We start from the raw sequence: 24,501 nt of genomic DNA, 5'->3' as shown, positions 1-24,501 counted from the left end.
AGGCCTTCAAATGTGAATAGCTCATATGTCATCCCATTATGCCACCTGGCCTCTGACCAGCACACCTTTAAAATAGATTTATTTAGGCTATAAAATCTCAGGACAGTCCCCCTGTCTTCTAATATATTACATTTAAGCAGCTGGGAAAATAAAATTCTGATTTTCCAATGCTGAAATCTATGAGGCTAATTTGAGAAACAGTAAAAGGAAGACTATCAGATTCTATTAAAGACACAAGCTTAGATGATACTTAATAATGTTCTAAGGGGGAAAAAAAACACACAAGAAGCAGCTTTTCTGAGTGGAAACAACTGTCACTGGCTCACCACCCGGTGTGCATTACTCGAGGTCCAGCTGAACGCCGTTTACCGTAACGAGCACTGGGGGCTTCACAACTGGAGCTAGGAAATAGCTACATTTACTGAACACATTAGACTAGGATACTAGAGGGTATCATTTGCTTTTTGTTAATGAACTGCTCATCCTTGCTGCTGTGTTCTCTAATGGGTTTCTATAGACAGTGACCTGAGCCCATAATTAAGCTGTTCTCAAGGAAATCCTTTAGTGGCAATGGTAACTCAATACGTAGAAGGCCATGCCACCAAACGCAGCCAAGTGTCATCAGTTGTGTAAACAAACATATCGATTGTTTACACTGAACATAGATTTTTACACCCTCGTTTATAGCACACGACAATTAGAGAGGTAGTGGGAAGAACCACTGTGAAACGCTGACGGCAAGCATTGGGTTGGATCATATGAAATCACTAACATTATTAAATTGCCAGGAGTTTGAACAAACAGCAAAGCAGTGAGCAGTCATTGGGAAAGGATCCCTACAGTTAAGGCAGACACGAGACAAACACTCAGGCCAACACAGATACTGGCGAACTCGGCGAACTCATCTTCTCTCTCCTTTGAAGTTAGTCATTTTTCAAGGATGACCCTTCTATGAATGGTGCGTAGCCAACTGGGACCAGCCATCGGGAGCTCTCCTCGAGGTCTCTGTTCCTCAACCTTCTTCTTTAGTAACCACTAACCCTTACAGACTTTGTCTCCTAAGACAGTTCCCTGTCATCTTCTCATCTTCACCTGCACTGCTGGTTCCCTGGTCTGGACGGCTACCAACCCAAGCTTGCAGTCTCTACCTCATATTGTACCTGAGTATCAGTGTGGTTACTTCAGCATGGAGAACAGCAATGGCCAACGGTGTCTGCTGTTCACACAGCATCTTCATTCCGGCTACTACCTCCCCACCACATCCTCCTTTTATGAGGAAGGGAACCACCCCTCACTGTTCTGACCCACAGTTCAGCAGTGTAAGTCATGTGAGTCACACTGTATCGTTTCTTTGTTTCCTTGGCTATAGTAGCAGAGACTCAAGCTAGGAAGGAGTGAACACAGCTCTCTAGCCGAGCTAAAACGTCAAAAGGAGGAGGAGGAGGCCCAAATGCTCAAGGCCTAGACTTTATTCCCCACCGTGGAAACAGAAGGGGATGGAAAAGGATAAAAGCAAAATGCCTGGGTAGGAGAGGAGGACGACTCTACCCTGTGTCCCTCTGAAGGACGCCTAAGGTGGAGGGGCTCATTTGGGTCACACGGCTCTTAAATTTGCTATTTCTATATACCACAAACTAGTTTACGATGATGCACGTAAACTGTACTTCTTGTAAGCACGTTAGAGGATGAACGTACAGAAGCCATGTTAGGGATGTATGAGGATCTCAGGTCATACATGCCACCCTTGCCTGTGCCTCTGGCCGCGCTCCATCTGCCAGCCCTGGGAGCCTGCGTTCCTTCGCTTCCATGTGGCTACTCTGTCAGTTTTCCTCTTTCTCATTGCTTGGCTGCTTCTCCTTGATTTCCGATGTTGGCTCCTGCCCTTCCTTCTACCTGACCTGTAGATGTTGGAAGGCCTTTTGGCTTAGCTCAGCCCCCTTCTCTCTGCTCTCCCCACTGAAGGGAACACATCCAGCACTGAACCCATGAGCAGGTCCCATGTCCTGACAGTCCAGTGCAGCTCGGACTCCTCTCCGGAGATCCAGTCCTGACACCCCCCGCCCCCAGAGGTACAGTCATGCCTCTCAGATGACGCACAGCCAAACTGAGATTCTGCACCCCCAATCCACTTACCCCACACTGCTCATGGACCCCTCCTTCCAACCAGCAATGCTGACCGCCAGTTCATAACTAAGTCAAAAGCCATCTCTGACTCTCATCTACCTCACAGCAAACAGGCCCATCACAGGCTGAGGCCTGTGTACTCCAGCCTCTGAAGGATTCCTCAGACAGTCTATTTGTATCTCTTCTGCCATGCACCCAGTCACATGGCCTCTCATCTACGCTTCTGCAATAGATCCAGCTGTCTCATTGCAGACCCAGCTCTTTATCCCCACACTGCAGGCACAGTACTTTCTTAAAGCGTGCATCAAATCATGCTGGTCCCATTGGCGAGGACTTGGTGGCTTTCTGTCTTTTGTTTGTTTGTTTGGATAGTTAGCACATAAATTCTTTGTCTCAGAATAGAAGGAAAAGCACATGATTTACCTTTCTGCTAACTCTTTCTCGAGCATCAAGAAAGAGTCTATATGAAGGAGAAGGAGAAACGGAGGAGCAAGGAGACAGGATTCCAGCCTGATGCTGCTGAAGGACTGGAGTGATCGAAAGCTACACTCCTCCATGGCTTGGTTTTAGAGAGGAAGACAGTTTGTCAGCAGAGCTACACCAGGAATTGCTCCTTATATCCACTGAAGGACTTGCCATGAGCCTTGCAAACGTCATACAATCCACAACTCTGCTCCCGAGCTGGGTAACGGCATACTATCTGACTTTTCAACACGAATAGACACGCTGTAAGGACAGGAAGCCTCTCTTCACTAACCACCAATGTCCAGCACATGAAGATGATGGTGTATTTACAAGTCTGTGAAGGGCAAAAGTGAGTGTATTCACAGGGTAATTTTGAAGTAAACGGATAGGAGTGGAGTGTGTGTGGCCTGACTTGCACTTCACAGATTCGATGAATGGAAGTCTTCTGCATGGATTAAGGAAAAAGTCAACTTGAGCAAACAATGGAGAACAATTTTGCTCTAAATGAGATTGAAAATAACTAGAATATGGTGAGTAATATTCTGATTATCAGAGAAGTACATTTCATGAAAGGAGGTGAAACAGGGTCAGTTTAACCATTAATTTGTACAACTTCTAGTTCCAGAGTAGAGCCAAGAAAGCCAAAGATTAGTTCAGAGCTAGAAACTGACATGGAGTCTAGGGGAGCGTTCCATAAGGTTCAGGAGTAGAACCAGTAGGCCAGAGTCGGACAGGGGAAGACAAAGTGGGTGGCCTGGGGGAGGGAGGAGGGAAGGGAAGAGAACTACGTCACATGGGAAGGAGGAAGAGGAGATAGATACAATGTCACTCAAGCCAATTCTAAGCACTGTTAGGCAACTTCTGTGTTCCAGTTGTGTTTGATCATAGAGATGAAGTAGTAGGTAACAAGGCTCGACCCCCAGTGGCGTCAGTCTCGGCAGCTTTGGCAAGAGAGAGCAGCATCCGGTTGTGCCTGATAGCACGGCACTAAAATAATAGTAAGGTCAAAAGATCTTCTCAACATTTTATGGTACAAGTTGTTTAATAATTACTGCATATATTTTTCAAATATATTTATGAATTAGAAAACATTCCTTATAATTAGTCTGACTCCTTTTCTGGAAACTGAAACACATTCTTTGATCAGAAAAAAAAAAAAAAACGATAGAGACCCAGTAATTTTAAAAAGTCATATAAGGAATCTGTTTCAAATGATTAAATAGCCCTAGTTCTTCCTAACCGAGGGAGGAACAGAGAGGGGAAGGGAAGTCCTAGGCACAGGAGCGAAAGCCCACCTCTCCCCTTTTACCTTTCCCCATTGCACTTTCTCCAGTACACAATGCTGAGAGTCATTGCCCTGGGTGTTGAAGGCCCCCTCCAGAAAGGAAAGTCTTCGATGGCAGGGGCTGTGCTGGGCTGATTGAACTCAGGTACATAGAGAGATACCTGGGGTACAGTGGACACTCAACAAGTCTCACCCTATTATCTCAGTCTTGGCCTGGAATAGAATGTCATTTCCAGTGGAAGTAAAATATGAAGGATAGAAGATTAGATTTTTTTTTCTACAGACTGATACATTTGGTTCTTAAAATACTGCAATTAGGGATTTTACTGAATCTTCAAGCAGAAGATACCAACTCCACTCCTTGTGTACAGTATGCAGTAAGGACCACCAAGGACACTCTCCATACAGAGGATGACACACCAATCTGCCTTCTCACGCCCCAGCCCTCGGCACCTGCTGCTGTCTCTGCCTACAGCTACCATTGCTGGGACCTGGGCCTGGCACCTTTGCTTATCTGTGACTGTAATTATTTCCAAGGCTATTTTTAACAAATGCCAAAAATATCTTAGTAGTGCCAACATGCAAACACCTGCGCTAAATAAAACTGTCCTGCCGGGGTCAGCATAAACCTCGGCTTCCAAAAGCACCAACAGAACTTTTCGGTAACATTTTCCACATGACCCAGAAGCACTGCTCAGAGAGCAGACTTACAGGGCACAAAGACCCAAGCCAAATGAGATGCATTAAATAAGAATAAATTACTTAACAAACTAAAAGGGAAGGTTAAAAATATATAGTTGGTGAGACAATGTAACAGGGGGAAAAGACTAAAATTCATTACACTGATGATGAAACTTCCAAAGACGAAAAATAAATTAAAAAGACACAGTTGAGAGAGACGCACAGCTTAAAGACGCTTCCTTCTGAGCGGGATATCTATATATGCTGAGACCTGTTAGAATCTGAAGACTTGGGCTCGTTTTAAATTTTAACTGTTAGCCATATTACATGCAACCCAGAAGAGTTTGACCATTCAGTGACTTGTTGGAATGAAAAGACTCAAAACTTTTCAAAGTTCATCATGGAAAGATGTTTTAAAAGGTTGGCAACATGGACTGCTTACATCCAGCGCGACGATTCTGAAAGAGCGTCACCCTTGCTGTCATGGCTGGGCAGTGTCAGAAGTAACATGTTTCTAGTCAGGCCAGCACTAAAAATGAGAAAGCAGAGGGCATGAGCCATGTCCCTGGATCTGCCCTCACGGATACAAATGCTTCCTGTATTGAAGCAGCTCGTTACAGAAAACAGTGTCATCTAAACTAATGACTATCTTACTAAGTGCCTGGTTCCAGAACAGCTTGATTAAAATCACTTCTCTAACCATCCTAAAGAGCTAAAAGAAAATGAAAAAATAATGAGTATCCTTTCAGTACTGTTCATGAGTTTCTATTGATGAGGGAGACAATTTATCTTGTGGTTAAAAATGTAATTCCTCAGAAAGAAGGTAGGAGTGAGGAGTAAAAGGTGAGGGAAGAAAACAAGATACGTCTCTATTATAAATTTGAGGAGGAGCCAGCACAGTGTGACACTGAGGACAGGTTCGCTGACACGACAGCAGATATGGGTGATAGCCCGGAGGATAAAAACTGGGTTGGGGCAAAGAGCACACATGGACTGGACCTAGGCCTCCCGCACATACATAGCAGATGTGTGGCCTGGTCTTCATGTGGGTCCGGAACAACTGGAGCAGACGCTATCCCAAAAGCTGTTGCCTGTCTGTTCTAGCTGGGCTGCCTTGTCTGGCCTCAGTGGGAGAGGAAGCACCTAGCCTTGTAGAAAACTGAAGTGCCAGGGTGGGGGGATACCCAGGAGGGCCCCCGACCAATCAGAGGAGAAGGGGGTGGGGAAGGGTTATGAGAGGGGGTGACAGGGAAGAGGGGCGTGTGTAGGATGTAAAGTGCTAAGTAAAGATACACAAATGCAATTTTTAAAAATTGGGTTGGAGGAGGGGCTACATGTCTTTGGTTAATCAGTAGCAATCCTTCATAATTTAATTGTTATTGTCAGAAACTGTTGAAATAAATATCGAGTTTCACCCTTATACTAGAAAATGCTCACAAGTATCAGTAACTATGTGAGAATGGTTATTTTTCACATGACACAAAGCCCCAGAAAAGGTCCTCCATGAGGGTGACTAAGGGACCCTTCCGCTTGGCTCAGCTGTGTACTTCTCAGTGATACCGAAAACAGCACACAGTTAGGATCCCATTGCAATATTTCCAATCGAAATGGTCCAAAGGAAAGATAACTCTCAGTACAGCTGGGTGAGGCTGAAAGCTCTACATGTTGACCCTTGTACATGTGGGCTCACAGGGTCACGCGACAGGAGTGAGAATTAAGAGCAGTAATGTCCTTTCTAAGGTCTTCGGTTTATCTCCCAGCATTGAGGCAGGGTTCTTCCTAACTATCTTCTGAGTGTTGAGTGCCATATTAGTGTAAACATCTGCAGGGAAAGAAATTCCCCAACCCCAACCCCAACCCCCAACCCCCAACCCCCAACCCCTGGGATTTTATTCTTCTATTAATGGCTCTTCTTCCAAGAACCTGGTCTTCGGTCACCACAGTGTAATTAGTTACTGGCCAGCACATCTATCAACGAGTGTTTGCTAAGCACACACTGGGATAATGCTGTTTTCTCCGGTCTTTGAGGGTAGGCCTTCCTCTGCAGTGCCTCCCAATTGTTTCTCTTGTCAAATCCAGCTCTAATCCTAGACTCAAATATTCTCCCTAATCCTTCATTCCTCTCCTCACAGACTCCGTTATGACAGAGAAGAATGCACACTATTTATAACTGAATGCTTCCTGTACTTATTCAAGATAACTTCATTTTAAAGACAATTCTGTAACAATGAACTGCTTAAGAACAAGGGGCCACCTCAGCTTTTTCAGATTAAAAAACATTGTTTGAAAGAAAGAAAGAAAGAAAGAAAGAAAGAAAGGAAGGAAGGAAGGAAAAGCGAGCTACTACACAATTGCCCCCTGGCTGAACTTGCCATTTCCATGATTATTGCAAATCACCTTTACTTTCTAATTTCACCATTTACCAGTCTTACTCTTTCAGAGATTTCAACACACACACACACACACACACACACACACACACACACTCATACACACACACTCACACACACTTATACACACACTCATGCACACTCATACACACTCTCATACACACTCACACACACTCACACACACTCATACACACACTCACACACACTTATACACACTCATGCACAATCATACACACTCTCACACACACTCACACTCATACACACACTCATGCACACTCATACACACTCTCATACACACACACTCATACACACTCTCATACACACTCACACACACACACACACTCACACACACACACACACACACACACACACACACACACACACACACACACACACACACACCCCTGCATTTTCCCTCATTCTCCTTTCTTTCAATCTCTGTATCTGTCAGTTGTATACTTGGGTTCTCACTGGGTTCTCCAATGTTAACTCCACTCAGCTTCCATGTTTCCTAGAGCATTTCTTGTACCTCTCCAAGGCTTCTTATCGAAAATAAACACCAGATATTGGCATTCCCACCTTGCTATAACATGTAACCTTCAGACATAAATTTTTTAGATTTATTTATTATATATGAGTACACTGTCACTGTCTGCAGACACACCAGAAGAGGGCATCAGATCCCATTACAGATGGTTGTGAGCCACCATGTGGTTGCTGGGAATTGAACTCAGAACCACAGTCAGTGCTCTTAACCATTGAGCCATCTCTCCAGTCCCCAAATAGAGTTTTAAAAGAGAAAATATAATGAAAATTTAAAACTTAACTGTAGCTTGTTTTGCACTGGCCTTCCTACACTGTCCCCTCCACTCAGGGTCTCTTGTTCCTCTGCTGTCCTTGATCTTCCGGGCACCTCCTCCTCTTTACTCCCTTGAAATCCACTGCTCTCACCAGTCCTCTTGTATCTAATCATTGCTCGGTGACTAAGACTCAAAGCCTGTGTTATCCACTTCCTCTGACTTCCATCCCTCAAAGCTTCAACAGTTGAGAGCTATCACTGGTAGGGTCTGAACCAAAAATGCCAGAAGTCATCTTCCAGCCTCGATCTCACTTGTAAACTTTCTCATGTCTACACATCACGTGTATTGTTCTTGTACGGGCATTCGTGATTTTAAGTGTGTTGTAAATGAAATAAAACGCATTATACATACCACAAAATTCTCTCACAAACTTTGTTTCCACCAGCATTCCTAAACCTTGGTTAAAGTGCTGTCTTACATCTCAGACCTCCATGATCCTGAATACCACCATCAAATTAACATTTCTAAAACACTGCTTCATAGGTCACATGGAACTCCTACATCTTTAATACCTCCCACTGCCACGTATCAGCATGGTGTGCAGTCTTTATCGTCCAGCCTCCATGTTTCTTTGTCTATGGCTGCTCACCAATCAATCCAAATCTCACTGTAATCTGAACCTTAGCCAGCTTACCCACCGATTCTTAGCATCCACTGCCATCCTTTCTAAAGGCCTGGTTTCTGGGTACCAATCTGGAGCAGGCTTGCCCTTTCTAATGAAAAGCTCCCCTAATTCATTCTAAAAGTCCACGAAAGGTCAATGACTTCCTGGTTTAGGTGTTATGCTATCGTTGTCTAAGATGCTTCCACTAAAGAACCCTGGGTGAGTGGCATATCCGATTACTTACAGTATTTTCATATATTCCTGTGGGTCTGTAATTATTTTAAAATTAAAACTTTAACAATATATTGTAGATACCAACTATGTATCTGTGTGAAGATTCAAATCAAGTACCAAGATGATGAAGAATACAGTTTTGAAGACCTTCTACCTAAGGATGAGAAATGGAACAAACATTAAACAGTAGGAGCCTGTGGAAAGGACTAGAATGGTCATATCCCCAGGGGATGGGAATAACAGGAAAGAAGGCCCCAGGAATTTCTCTTGGAGCATGTCGGCTATGCCCTCAAAACCCCAGTATAGCTCAGAGCCATATACTTAGGGGAACATAAAATACAAAAAAAAATCCAAAACAAAGAAACTTGGAAAAAGTACAGAGTATTTAGAGAATGCTGAGTAGTTCAGACTCAATAAAAAATCTTAAAGACAAAAAATGCAGGGAATATGGCTGGCTGGATAACATGGGTTAACTTTGGAACTTTTGATTTAACACAGTAGATAGCAAAACTGTTAAATCTTTTAAAGAAAGGAGGTAACATGAGTAGATCCACTCTTTTAAGGGAGCTCATATGCACAGAAAGCTTCAACATGATACAGTTAGTTACAAGATTACTAAACAAATTAAGTATTCTGCTATCAGAAACAGTTTATATATTTCAAGAAAGGATCCAAGTATGTAACTATTAAAGTAAATATTCAATAACTAATAATAAAATAATATCAAGAAAAATACATGAGACATAAAGCAATAGGTACAAGCTGAACCTGGGCGAGGTAGGAGGATTATAATTTTGAGGCCATCCTGGTTTGTGCAGTAAAGAGGACAGAGGACAGGAAGGAATATTTAACACTAAAGACCTTTAGAAAATTCATAAGGAAGCTTACTACTGTATAGCTTCATATACATGAAAGATAGATAGATAGATAGATAGATAGATAGATAGATAGATAGATAGATAGATGGATGGATAGACAGATGGATGGATGGGTGGGTGGATGGATGGATGGGTGGGTGGGTGGATGGGTGGGTAGATGGATGGCTAGATGGATGGATGGGTGGGTGGGTGGATGGGTGGGTATATGGATGGATGGGTAGATACATACATGATATCATATATGATATATCTATCATATATAGTAGATATTCATATATATTTTGATAGAGTTTAAATAGACCTTCTGTATAACAAGACAACAATGCTCCTATTAGCTGCCATAGACTAAGAAATAGAAGACCCAGTGTTAAGAACAGACACATTTGGAACAGTTGGCCAGCAAACTTCCATAGATAACCAAACATTACTGCCAACATTCTTGGTTCCCTACACAGAATGTGACTTTAAGAACCTATTGCTGAAGAGACCACTTGCTTGAGTCAGAAAACATGGGGAAATCAAGCCATAACTGACCTGTAAACTAATTATTACTAGCTAGTCCAAATGGTGAGATTTAGGTTCATCAAAGAGGCCCTATCTCAAAATAATATTATGAACAGTTATTGAGAAAGACAATTCAATTTCAATGTTGACTTCTGGTATTCACGAGCATATGCATAAATGCATACATACCCATTTAACATGCATAGTGTTCATGTGTGTGTGTGAACTACCCAGGGGACCTGGTTCAGGCACTACCCCACAGGTCAAGGAGCTGATGGACTGCTGCCTAAAGCAAGCTCATTTCTCCCAGGATGCTTTGCTTTTGGTCATGGTGTTTTATCAGGATGAGCCCTAACTGAGATACCATTTAATGTCATAGTTGACCTTTGGTAAAAGTCTTCTGAGTAGCTTTGGGACTTTCTTCTTCTTCTTCTTCTTCTTCTTCTTCTTCTTCTTCTTCTTCTTCTTCTTCTTCTTCTTCTTCTTCTTCTTCTCCTTCTTCTCCTTCTTCCTCCTCTCTTCTTGTTATTATTATTTTATTAATATCCCATATTTAGTGAGAATTTATAATGTGTCAGGTTCTTGCTAAGCATTTTCCATGTACTGCTACTTTTAACTTTGTAAGTTCTATAATAAAGCACCATTATACCTCTATGTAGAAGTTGAGAAAACAAAAACTACACAGATAATTTTCCTACTTTGAAAATCCATATTTTTTTAAAAAGCTATGAAAAAAGTATAATAGTCTATGTAGAAAAAAGGTTCAAAAGTCGATCAATGATTTCTTTTGGAGCCCTTTCCATATGGAATTCATTTATATTCCCTTAATGCAAGGCTTCAAACTTATAAAAATTCAAAGACCAATAGTTAGAAGTTAGACAGGTGGCTCAGTGGCTAAGAGCACTGGCTGCTCTTCGAGAGGGTCCAGGTTTGATTCCCGGAAACCACATGGCAGCTCACATTTCTTGGGGATCTGACAACCTCTTCTGGCTCAGGGACACCAGTCAGACTCATGGTACACAGACAAACATGTAGGCAAAACACATGAAGTAAAATGTTTTTAAAAGATCAATAAGTTAAACCAGGCTAACCATATGAAAGTAAACCACAGATGTCTTGACAGGATTCTTGTGAAAGTCCAGGGAACTAAACTGAAACCGGAGTCTCAAACACAGCACTAAACTCTTCCAGCACTGACTGCAGCTTAAGACGCCAGCGTAGGACGACTCTCTGTCAGGAAGGACGAAGGCCGCACTGGTTACTGCACGCAGATTTGCACCTGTGCTTTCTCCCATCCACTTAATGGAACAAAGGGGCAGAAACTGCTGCTGTCTGTGTGGTCCACATCACATCTCCAAGTACTATATTCCCCGATCCCCGTCCAGGGAAAGGCTGACCTTCCTTGCTAACTTAGCTTCTTCCTCGTTGATCATTGAGGCTTTGGCCCCATCGTGCCCCTGTGAGCACCTGAAGCTTTCCCTGGGGGCAGCTGCCAATCCTGGGCCATCTTCAAGCTCTTTGTCTGGGTCAAGGTTTTTCTGGCAACCTGTTTCAGGACCCATGACACTTGCCTGCCATGCTTCCATATTAAGAGTGTCGCTTAACACCAGTGGAAGGGGAAGCCCTGGGTCCTGCTAAGACTGAACCCCCAGTGAACTAGACTGTTGGGGGGAGGGCGGCAATGGGGGGAGGGTGGGGAGGGGAACACCCATAAGGAAGGGGAGGGGGGAGGGGGATGTTTGCCCGGAAACTGGGAAAGGGAATAACACTCGAAATGTATATAAGAAATACTCAAGTTAATAATAAACAAAAAAAAAAAAGTGTATTCTAGCTGGAGAGATGGCTCAGTGGTTAAGAGCACTGACTGCTCTTCCAGAGACCAATTCCCAGCAACCACATGGTGGCTCATGACCATCTGTAGTGAGATCTGATGCCCTCTTAGGTGTGTCTGAAGACAGCACATACATAAAATAAATAAATAAATCTTTAAAAAAAAAAAGAGTGTCGCTTAACACACTGTTCACTGGTGAACAGGATGACATTTAAAGAAATGAAAGAAAAGAGGAAAATAACTTTTGTGCTTATGAGGTTCCCGATATGTGTTAGTTTGATTCTTGTATGGACTGTTTACATCTATATACACATACATTCGAATATTTGAAAATCTCTCTCTCTCTCTCTCTCTCTCTCTCTCTCTCTCTCTCTCTCTCTCTCCCCAAAGCAGTGAAGTCAAATCTCTCAGCCACACGCACAGGCAGGGACAAAGCAAATGACAGTCCTGTACAAGAAGACCAGCTAGGTCATTAAATCATTCACATTTGATGAAAAAGAAAACAAACACACCATCCAGTGGTCTTCCTGCTGTAGGAGCAGAATGTATAGAACTGAGTTAGAATACATTAACGAAGGTCAGCTTCCTATGAGATGTAAGTCCATCCAGGAAGATGCAGGGACCAGGGATCCAGTTAGGGTAGCATAAGCTTGCACTGCTGCCCTACAGAGAATCTGCTCAGAAAGGGTGACGTGGAAGTCTGCACACGAGATGGCAAAGGCAAGCAGAAGAGGCCCGAGGCAAAGGAGGCCAGCAGGACGAGCACAGGCTTCTGAAGATCTGGGTCTGTGAGTCCCAGATGAGGGAGAATACTTGACAAATTCTTTTTCTTGGTCTGGGTTACGTCATTCAATATGGTCTTTTCCTGTTCCATGTATTTACCAGAAAATTTCAGGTTTTCAGTTTTCTTTACAGCAAACAGAGTTGTGGAGCCCAGGCAGAAAGACAGGAAGAACGGGGTTGGGGATTTGGCTCAGTGGTAGAGCGCTTGCCTAGCAAGTGCAAGGCCCTGGGTTCGGTCCCCAGCTCCGGATAAAAAAAAAAAAAAAAAAAAAAAAAAGAAAAGAAAAGAAAAAAGACAGGAAGAACCAGGATCAAGGAGAGACTGTGTCTCCTAGTAATGTTAGAAGCTATATCCATAAAGTCTCGGGAGCATGGCTGTTTAAACATGAGCCAGGTGAGGAGACACAATGGACGTGCTGCAGTGGATGGAGGAAATATCACAGCCTCAGCTCTATACCAAGAGCTGCATCAACTAAGGAAGGCTGAGAGCGGGAGAAACAGTCTTTCCTAGAGAAGACACAACACTTAGTTACCCAGTCTCAAATGGTCAGATCTGAAAATATACTATATACTATATAGTAATACTATATAGACCAAGAAGGCGTCCTTAGGAATTAGGAGTGTGTGTGTGTGTGTGTGTGTGTGTGTGCATAAGCACAATTAATGAAAAAAAAGAGGCAATGAATTTGAAAGAGAACAAGGAAGGATATAAGAAGGGTGTGGAGGGAGAAAATGGAAAGGGGAAATAATACAATTATATCGTACACACTCACACACCCACTGCACGAGTGCGTGCGTGCACACACACACACACACACACACACACTCCATACTGTACCACCAATTAGTGAAAAAAGTAATAAATTTGTAAGACAGCAAGGCTTAGGGCTTAGAGGGCTAGGAGGGAGGAAAAGAAAAGGAGACATAATATAATTATATTATGTTCTCAACAATGAAAGGAGGTTTTTTAAAAGGTCATAATGTAATTGCTAGTAGCAGAAGAGTTTCTGACCGTGGCCTCCAGGGAGGTGCTCTCACCCAGCCTTCACTGCAGCAATTGAAAGGGCATGGCCAGAGTGCCCGCCTCATAAAGTCCCAAGGCTAGCAGACACCATAGGGTTTCTATTCGGAGATGTTTATCCATCTGCACTTTAATATGGGGCATGGTAAAATTACACACACTCCTGACTTTTAATACAACCACTTAGTCAGCGACTTCTCGGGCCCTGGTTACCTCAGCTGTTAAGTGAGGGAGGTGAACCAGATGATTCCTAAGTTCTTATCTAAACCTTAAAGTAAGCTTGTGTCTGCCTGTGTGCTCATTAATCCAGTCCATTCTAACACCCCCACCCCGCAGCCTCACCAACTCGACAGCACTCCACTGCGTCCTTGATATTCTAACACTCCCCTGCAGCCTTGTTTCTTCTAACACACCAGTGTGCCCTTGTACACCGGGTCAGCTCTTACAGCTATGTTGCTGTTGTGAGCTGAACAATTAAAGACTGGAAGCAGAACTAACTCATGGTACCTCTTACTTTTCCCATTACGTTAGTATCATGCCACCTATAGAGACAAACAGTAAGCACAAACATGCATGGTGAATCTTTCCTGGGAGACTGTGTCCTCACAGACAAGGAAGGAGACTGTGAGAAGCTGAAGAGGGGAGCCCACATGCAGAACAGCTTATCCCTGAGGTGAGAAGTTAGTACTGCTGTGGTCTGTGTGGCCTAGAGCACAGTGCAGCTGGCCAGGATGTCTGTTCCATGCCTAACACTTCCAGAGACGGTGTTAACTCTGGGCTAGACTTCCTCCTGCTTCTGCTTTCTGTGGTGACAGGGCAACAGCGCTCCATGTCTTGTCTCCCTCAAGAATGAGCTAAGTGTAGGAATGAAATGTGTGACGATTCTGAATTGGGGGAGGAAAGGATTTCAGGTGACAGTGAGCACTGTGATGAGGAAGGACAGGGCGGGCACAGCTGCTCACAATTACTCGTGGTGCAATTAGACCCACAGGGGAGGGAGGGCCACCAGCAGGTGAGAGGGATGGGATGACTGACAGCAGACTCCAGCACACTCGACTTCCACTTAGCTGGGGAAAAGTGCTCAGCCAGATGGGCAGGAAGGGATCCGTCTGGCTAGCACTCCTAGGCTGGGAACAGACGTGTTTCCTGTCAGCCTCTATTTCTTCCTCCTGCTTGTCCCCTTTCCTCTGTCTCTCACATATACAGAGTTTTTACATTAACAGGTTAAATATTCCAAACCCTACACATACACACAACTTCCCAGTTGCTTAGTTACTTGCAGAAAAATGGCACAAGTTGCAGTAAGTGTGTCTAGTGGGGACTCTGGGTTTCTGCTCCCAGCCAGACTCAGACTGGGGTGCACAGAAAGGCCTGGGCAACCACCTCAGCTGACAGGAGACTGTTTTCTTCTTTCTTTCTGTTGCTGCTGATGTGATAAAAATGTCCTGGCAAAGTGAACATTAGGAAGAAAGGAAGGAAGTAAGAAAGGAAGGAAGGAAGGAAGGAAGGAAGGAAGGAAGGAAGGAAGGAAGGAAGGAAGGAAGGGTTATTCTGTCTCAGAGTTCAAGAGTAAAGTCAGTAATAGTGGGGAAGTAAAGGAGGCAGACAGACACTACAGTGGGTCACACTGTGCTCACGGCCAGAAACAGACAGATGATTACTAACACTCGGCTTGCTTTCCCATTTTACACAGTCCAGGCATCAGGAAGGGTCCAGCACACAGTTAAGGTGAGTCTTCCTACATCACGGTAATTGGCACAGACATGCCCAGAAGCCCATCTCCCAGGTGACTGAAGACACTGCCAGGTCAGGTGAGCTGAGCCCCCTCCCCACTCCTTCCAGAACTCCCACATCTTCTCCCGTGAAACATGGAGGGAACGTGCATACTCTCTGTGCCAGTCAGAATACAGAGCTTTCAGGTCACACATCACCGAGCCTTGTCTTAGGAATATACCCCTCTGAAGGCAGGCAGAGGACAGACTGGAGATCAAAAGGAAGAGCAAGAGGATGTGACAAGGACAAGACGCCAAGCACCACCCTCCCCACCCCATAAAGAACCACAACAGACCAGCTAACAAATACTCTTCAGAAGTACAAGCTGGGTTCTGTATGTAGTATGTTAAAAAAAATGTTTTTCAAATAATCAAACGCAGCATCCTGAGAACACAGCTGGCTCTGAAGGAGCGCGCATACCTACCTGCAATAGCAGCCCTAACTGTGCTCCAAGCAGGCTAAGTGCTTCACACACGGCAAGTCTCATCCTTCCTAATGCTGCAACCCTTAACGTCACAATGTGGTGACCCCCGACCATAAAGTTATTTCATCGCCACTTCACAACTATAATCTTGCTACTGTTATGAATCATAATGTAAATATCTGATATGCAACTCCCAAAGGGGTCATGACCTCCAGGTTGAGAACTGCTGTTCTAGTGGAAGACAGCAGGGTTGGAAACCAATGCCGGGGTGAGGGAGCAGCTAAGTCGAAAGGCAAGATCCAAACACTGGTCTGTCTGCCCCTGAAGCCTGGGCTTATCAGATAATGTTACACAGCCTCCGTGTTTATCTTTTGAAGATTTCACCCAAATTCCCTCTTTTGGGCATTCTGACTTAAGAGGGAAAGAAGGCGACAGCAGAAAATCAGCTCAGTGGATAGAAGCCATAGTGAAAGAAGGAGAGCGTCTCGTCACCTCTCAGTCTGTGGCGCTTGCTTGAGTAAAACCCTGCCACAGCTGCAGGGCATAGTGACTTCACTGGGATCGTGCTCCTCGAACCGATATTGAAAGGTTGGAAGGAGAAGCGGGCCTAGGAGCGTCCAAGGGCCTAAGTGCAGTGTGACTGACCACTCGGACCCACACTGTGGCAAGGCAAGCTTAGCTGTCTGGACCTCAGTGAAGGACCACAAGGGCCAGCTGGGGCTCTCCCCACCTTGACCACAGGTGCCTTGGTCCTCTGCTCACCTCTGTGATCCTGGGCCTTTCCCTCAGATCACAGTCCGGGCAAACAGCAGACAGGACCTAACTCATCTGGACCACATTAATTCCTTGTATCGTGTTATTTACATTCATGAAATGCAGTATCTTGAGATCACATTTGGTAAAACTTTTCCTTAAAAACACTTTTATTCTCTAATCCCCTTTTTATTGGTTAGAAGCAAAACAAAATGGATCATATATTTGAGGACAGAGACAAGGAAAAGAGAAGACATACCATTCTAGAAATGCCTAGCAAGCAAATGCCCGGAGAATATTTACCCATGTGGTTACCACAGGATATGTGGGGGAGAAACGTGAAAGCAATTTTCTTGGCTATCTTCACTTTAATATGAGATTCAAACCCACGTGCAGCTGGAGCTGCATTTCCCTAATGGGAAGAGCACCGTCCTTGGGGAGGGCGGCAGGATTCTTACCTGGCATTACCATGGCCTGCGGGGCCGCAGCATCGGTGCTCACGCAGAGGCGCCCGCCTTTAGCCAGTCTGTCGCACAGCAGAGTGATGTGCTTCTTCAGCCGGCTGGTGTCTTTGGGCACGCTCAGCTGGCTGCTGAGGTTCAAAGCCTGCTCCTTGGAACTCTTCGACAGGCAGGTTTTCAAAAGGTGGGCAACGGCGGCATCCACGGTCTCTTCCCAGCCCTGCGTGCAAAAGCCAGTTTGGAATTTGTATACATACGCACGGCAGCAGGCCAGTTAGCAAGGCTTTAACAAGGTCTCCAGGTGCTGAGCTACTGATTCGCCTGGACAGCCTCCTCCAAGGACTGAGGCAACTGGAGGAGCTGGCGTGTGGGAGGTGCTGTGTCCTGTACCAGGAATAGGGTAACCTGCAGTAAGGTCTATCTGCGGTGTGGGCCTGTTTGATGATCTGGAGGCTCAAAGGACCAGGAATGTCCCTTCCTTTGCCTTACATTCTGCAGGAGAGGATCTGGGCCTTAGGGAACCCCTAGCTATGGCAGGGGCACCTGGGATGGAGAGAAGATACTGCCACTTCAGCTGCTTGAGCCGAAGTCTTGAGGCTGTGGGCAAAAGCTGATAGTGCTAGTCTCCAGAGTGATTTGGGAAACTGTGAGGGTTTATCTAGTTCTATTTCAGTATCACATGGCAACAACAACAATAATAATAATAATAATAATAATAATAATAATAATAATAATAATAAAACAAAAATAAATAAAAAACCCAAAAGGCACAAAGAAATGGCATCGTCCCCCTTTTCTTCAGAGCAATTGCATGAGCTACACCAGTAAAGACTGGGGGAAACGCGGTGTCACCCTTAAATGTCGAGGCTGCCATTCTAGGACCATCACTGCTGCCCGGGGACCTCAGCACCAGCACAGAAGACAGCAGCGCACTGTACTAACCCAAAGGGACCGCCCAGGCAGGTTCCAGTAAAGGGTGCAGGGCAGGAAGAGCCGATCAAGGCCCCCACTAAGCATCTTAGGGATGACTGACAAGATCCTCCTGACAGAGGGCCTAAGGCATTCAAGGCATCACACTTGCCTCCTGTCTCCCGGGAACCCACAACCCTGGCCTCCAGTCAGCTCCGCTCTGTGGGCAGCTGAGCTGGCTCTGGCTGCACGATGACTGTACAGCTCAGGCTCCTCCTCACTGACACGGTCTTCCTCCCAGGCACATACGGTCGGTTCTTAAACCAAAGTCCAGACTCTCTCTCTTCCTGCTGACTGCCATACACAATAAACCAAGACTTTCATTCCATTGACCCATTTCTATCTCCAGGTAAAAGATGCCACCAGGAAAATTAGGAATTTGAAAAATGAACCTGAGAATCCTTTCAAGAGGACCTGAAAAATCTTTAAAACCACTTCTTGTACCAAATCACTATAACATAATAAACCACTGGTTGCTATATAGACATCTTTCTACTACTAGCGAAAATCTACAGTAGACTAATATCTAAAATTGCCTTCAGTAACCTCCTCAGAGAGGACATTTTTCTATATTGCTTTTGGGGCCTTTGACCACGTCCTGTGCAGTGCAAGAATGAGTCCTGCAGAATTCTTTAGCAGCTATATGCTCTGTGGACATTTCAGCATTAAAGAAGATCTTCTGTGTCACTTAGACTGCTCATTTAAGCAAGCCACTGTATTTATAGATAGACTATATTAGCTTATCAGAAAACAAAAGTCGACAGTATTTACTCAACACAGGATGACTTCTACAAATTTCTTTTCCTGCTGCCAACGTGTGGGGCAAGTAAAAAACCATGTCACGTATTGTTGGAACGTGGTCCAAGAATGGAGTCTTGTGAGGAGAATTCTGAGTATCTTAACTCCAATAAAACAAGACAAGAGTCGTGTGACCTCAGTTTCCCCTCCCCGGTGCAGGGGGTGCATTTGCCTTAGGTTGTCCATTACAACTGGCTGTTGCTATGCCATACCAACAGGCAGCGATGTGGGGCTTGATTTGTGGCTGTACCCATTACTCGTGTGACTGTTCTTAACCCTCAGGGCAGTGGCTCTCAACCTTCGGGTTGTGACCCGTTTGGGGGTTGTGTATCACTTACCCTGCATATCAGACATTTGCACTCCAATTCATAACAGGAGCAAAACTGCAATTATGATGCAGCAATAAAAAGGTCACGGTTAGGGTCACCACAACACGAGGAGCGGTAGTGAAGGGTCCAGGTGTTAGGAAGGCTCTTAACCAGTGCCTCCGAGTATAAATTGTCTCCTGCTCTGAATAAAGTTGGCTTTACATGAATTTAGTTTGCTTCATTTTTAGGTTCCACTCTCACAGGTCTCACCGCACACCGGAGTAGTAGACAATGTAAAGATATTTAGTGTAGATAGTGCTTTAATATAATAAGATATGGTGACAATACTCAGATCACTAATAAAATATTTTGAGGGCCTAAGCTGCTGCATAAATTCAAATATAATAATAAAAGATTGTCCTTATGAGGTAAGAGATGGTGGAAAGCGATAATACTTGGTTGAACAGATAGCATAACCGCCTAATAAAATATGAAACAGACATTTCAGGAAGTAGGAACTTCCAGTGAGGAGCTGGAAGACTAGCTGTTCGAGCACCTCCCTGGTGCACGGCTGCTGCCTCTGTTAGTTTCCAGCATGGAAAGCACACATGCACCCACCTGCAGATGACAGACTCTTATTCTTTACTCAGACTAATAATCTGCCATGCATTTCAACAGTGGGGTGCAATACTGATATGAGGAATTCCTGCTAAAACTTCTAGAAGAGAAGACAGGACGCGGCTTTGGTGAAGCTACCTTGGGCTTTAGTTCTCGTCTGTATCTTTAACCTCAAGGCTGACCCGTGTATTGCCTAAGTAGACAAAAGCACGTGTGAACAAAAGGGAGGGAAGAGGGCGGGCGTGAGTGTGCATCTTATTCTTCTTTGTAGCCCTTGACCATGGTGGAAATCAACTTCTTCAAAGTTGGGGTTGAAGGAGCATTGTCTCCTCAAATCTGAATAATCGGACCTCCCCTTTTTGTTTTCCTCAAGTCCTTGGCTCTCCCCTCTGCGTGAACTGTGTGCCTTAGTTCTCTACCTGAACCACACCTTGGGCCCCTCAGGTCCCTCTTAGAGTAGTACTCTGACAAGCTGAACCTCTTGCTTCTTCTTGTGAGGAACTGGACCACAGCCTTGCTGCATAACCAGACTCAAGAGAAAAACATCCCAAAACACAAACCCACTGATTTAAGTGATCCCTTCCTGTTTTCCTCTCACCCCCTAGTTTGGCATTCCAAGACCACACAGAAGTGTTAATATTTTAGACTATGGCTTCATGCTGCTTTCTCTGTCAAGGTTGCCAGTGGCTGCAGGAAGAGCCTTCTATTTTGACCATCCTCAACTGGAATTAAAATCCAGAGAAGTATCTAGAATAGAACACCAAGCGACCCTTCTACAGTATAGTTTAACGCGCCGTTTTCCTCTATAGTAGTCAAATGAAAGCAAGGCTAGTTACCACAAATCAAATTTCAAAATCGTAATGAATATGAAGTGGTATAGCTTTAAATGGTCTTTTACATTTCAGCGATAGTCGGTACACTCATTTATTTTTACCTATTTCTCTATGTGTGGCGTGCGTGCGTGTTTGGGCCTATGTGTTCAGGTGTGAGAGTGGGGGGTACATAATTGCCAAGGCGTGTGCATGGAAGCCAGAGAGTAACTTTGGGCATCAGTCTTCGCTTTTCATTTATGTAAGGCAAGGTCTCCTTGGTTGGTCACTGGGCACACTGGAGACTTAGAGAGTTTCCCAGAATTCTCTGGTCACCATCTGCCACCTCGCCATTGCACTGCTTACACAGCAGAGGCTGCCAGGTTGGTCGTTTTTACTTAGTCCTGAGATTCATTTGTATTTATTTTTAAAAAGAACATTTATGATTAAATGGTACATGATATTAAATGCTGTGAAGTTAAAAAATGAAAGAGACTCAGATATGGTTCTTCTCTATCAGTGCCTTGCATCACTTATAATAAAAAATATTAAAACTATAACAATGTAGAAAATAACATACATTTAGAGAGTGGTAGATTTAAAGTATTTTAGCAGGATTTGTTTTGTCCTCTAGTTTTGTTCTAGAACCAAAATCCTCAAATAAGTTATTTAAGATAGAAAGGGCTTTCTTCTGACCATCACATGTGCAACACGTGTGCACAAACAAATACACACACCACAAACATTTTTATAAAAACCTTTAAGACGCATATGGTGTCTTGTTATTTACTAAAACTATTCCTGTATGTACAGAAAAGCATGGAAATGAACCTAAATTTAGTGAAGCAAGCATGTTCCTCTTTTTGCAAAGCTAAGGGAAATACTTCCTAAACATAAGGCAAAGGGTCCCCACAGAGAAAGCCTGTCACTACCACACAGGTGTCCCCACAGAGAAAGTATGTCACTAACACACAGGTGTCCCCACAGAGAAAGCCTGTCACTACCACACAGGTGTCCCCACAGAGAAAGCCTGTTACTACCACACAGGTGTCCCTACAGAGAAGGCCTGTCACTACCACACAGGTGTCCCCACAGAGAAAGCCTGTCACTACCACACAGGTGTCCCCACAGAGAAGGCGTGTCACTACCACACAGGTGTCCCCACAGAGAAGGCGTGTCACTACCACACAGGTGTCCCCACAGAGAAGGCCTGTCACTACCACACAGGTGTCCCCACAGAGAAGGCGTGTCACTACCACACAGGTGTCCCCACAGAGAAGGCCTGTCACTACCACACAGGTGTCCCCACAGAGAAGGCGTGTCACTACCACACAGGTGTCCCCACAGAGAAGGCCTGTCACTACCACACAGGTGTCCCCACAGAGAAAGCCTGTCACTACCACACAGGTGTCCCCACAGAGAAGGCCTGTCACTACCACACAGGTGTCCCCACAGAGAAGGCCTGTCACTACCACACAGGTGTCCCCACAGAGAAGGCCTGTCACTACCACACAGGTGTCCCCACAGAGAAGGCCTGTCACTACCACACAGGTGTCCCCACAGAGAAAGCCTGTCACTACCACACAGGTGTCCCCACAGAGAAGGCCTGTCACTACCACACAGGGGTCCCCACAGAGAAGGCGTGTCACTACCACACAGGTGTCCCCACAGAGAAGGCCTGTCACTACCATACAGGTGCACAGATTCCTACATATGCAAGCAACCACTGATGTCAGCGAGGCCACCCATCTCTAGAACAAATGAGATCTGGCTCATTCCAGTTCTGCAGGTCCCCAGAATGGTGAACATCAATTTGTCTAAAAGGAACTGCTGACTTTGGACAGAGGCTTCTTCACCTTCAGAAACACATGATTCAACTGAGGGAGGAGTAAAAGTAACAGTGAAAAGGAACTTCTGAGGCTCAGAAGCCAGTTGAGACAACACAGTCTCAGGCACGCCCGACCCCCGCCATGACACCCTCCTGCTGCCATGCCAGGTAGTGCAGAGCAGTGGCCTGTGCTACTGGCTTAAGAGAAAAACCTGGGCCAGGACAGGTTGCTTACATATTTCTTCTTACTTGGGAAAGCGATATGCTATTTTTTTTAAAAAAAAAAATATGTCTAAGTAAGGCTCACAGAGCTCTTTGAGCGATTACTTGACATCTTAACTGTTAAAAAGCACACCACCAGAGCTTAACTGGAAGTCCCTTGGCTTTTGTTCCTCTTAACAATACATGGAGGAATGTGAGGACGGTAGTGCCCAGTATCTTCAGAATCCCCGTGTGACATCATATTCTATCTTGCTGTTGAATGACAGCAGTGATGACCCCACTTTGGGATGCTTGCCGCACACGTGGTCTCACATTGGGCATTCGACTGGTCCTCAGGAATTTCCAGAGGTGTAAAGGCTGTCTTCATGAAAACCACACACCCTTGCAAAGTTTTCAAAGGTGCCACAAACGTCTTTGGCTCTTGTTTTGCGAGGGTTTCCCAGTGATGGTTAGGCTTGAGCCGGGTGTTGTATGTGCTAAGCATGTGGCCTCCCATCCAGCTACACATACTCCGCCTGGATCACAGTTTTTAAAAATATGGTTTACACATTTGGTTTCCTAAGGGTGTGTTATTATGTTTTTGCTTTTTAAAGAACATTTTTTTATTTCTGGTTTATTATTGTTGTCACCTTCCAAATGACATAATGATAAAAGATAAAAATCCTGCAATCGTGATGAGCAGTCAGAGGCTGTGTGCAGTTTAGTTGATAGAAACTAAACAAAAAAATATATAATGTTTGGTTATTTTCTGCTTAAAAATATAATTTGGATACATATATACATGTATAGATAATTTATGGAGGAAGAAAACCTTGTACCTGTATTGTTTTATTCATTTATTGTGCTTAATGAATTATAATAAGGTATAGCTAGGTCCAGAGTATGTAGCTTAAAAACAAATCCTAAGAAAGGATATACTGGAAACAGAAGCTGACTCCTTTCTCAGGTAACAGTCAAGTGTGTGAGCCTGTGCTGCGGACCTGCCAGGCCTCACTCTGCAGACTGCGGGCTGCAGGGTCACCCCCTCCCAGCACCTGCACAAGCTCGCTCACACTCTTAGCATCCTCTGCTCTGTTTGTTTCTCCTCTGCTCTGTTCATTTATGAGGTCAGACGGAATCTGAATGCTCCCAGTTCCCTCCCTTCAAGGCCAAACTGTCCTTAAAGTGCAGGTTGCTTTACCAGTGCACAGATGAAGAGACCTGTGTGTGGAGTCTGATAGAGGACTGAGAACCAATTAAGCATTTTGCTCTAGAAGACACTTGAATCCCCGTGTGACATCATATTCTATTCAATACATTTATGTTCCTCAAAAATTACTACTTAGTTTGCTTCACTATTTCATAATTATAAACACTGTGACACCAAACGGACTCTACCATTCTCTTAGCTCATAACTTGGATCTCTGATGTAGCATTAGCTTTACGATTTATGTTTTCCTGGAGTAACCTCTGGAAAGACAGTGTCAGGAACAAGCAGCTATGTCCATTTTACCACTTATCGCCAACTACGCTAAGGCACAGGAAGAAAGGTAACCTTCACAATGTCTGTCATTTGTGCACATTTGTCCTTGGCGAGATAAAAAGTCTCCAATTTCTCTCCATTATTAGCTTGTGTGGGTGGGTGTATTCTTGACTATACAGTCAAGCAGTTTAGCAACTGGGATACACTCTGAGAAATGTGAAATATGTCATAAGTCACTGCATGAGGATCCCAGACTGCATTTAACAGATAGCTGTCATGTTTGTAACCTCAACTATTAAATACAGAACATTTATTTCTTAGTGGTATTTTTTTTTTATTTTGAAATTAAATAAAACTATCACACGCCACACAGGTAACCAAGGTCTACACAGCTCACTGAACTTTGGCCTGTAAC

General features: G+C 44.4%; 1 protein-coding gene and 1 long non-coding RNA gene across 36 annotated transcripts in view; both read right to left on the bottom strand.

The window, feature by feature from the left end:
* Positions 1–2,274, bottom strand: part of LOC148003991 (uncharacterized) — a 34,629-nt gene extending 32,355 nt beyond the window's left edge. For both annotated transcript variants that reach the window (XR_015627559.1, XR_015627560.1), the window contains exon 1: positions 2,134–2,274. This is a non-coding gene — a long non-coding RNA (uncharacterized LOC148003991). The remainder of the gene's footprint in view (positions 1–2,133) is intronic.
* Positions 1–24,501, bottom strand: part of Bbs9 (Bardet-Biedl syndrome 9) — a 423,050-nt gene that overhangs the window by 44,370 nt on the left and 354,179 nt on the right. For all 34 annotated transcript variants that reach the window (XM_087561778.1, XM_087561774.1, XM_087561752.1 and 31 more), the window contains one exon: positions 17,069–17,291. In XM_087561778.1, the coding sequence (XP_087417904.1) occupies positions 17,069–17,291 (223 nt within the window). The remainder of the gene's footprint in view (positions 1–17,068; positions 17,292–24,501) is intronic.

The sequence above is a fragment of the Rattus norvegicus genome, chromosome 8 (genome assembly GCF_021556685.1).
Source record: "Rattus norvegicus strain SHRSP/BbbUtx chromosome 8, alternate assembly SHRSP_T2T, whole genome shotgun sequence".
NCBI classification, from domain to species: domain Eukaryota; kingdom Metazoa; phylum Chordata; class Mammalia; order Rodentia; family Muridae; genus Rattus; species Rattus norvegicus.
The sequence above is the reverse complement of the archived record's forward strand: the minus strand, read 5'-3'. Positions and strand labels throughout refer to the sequence as shown.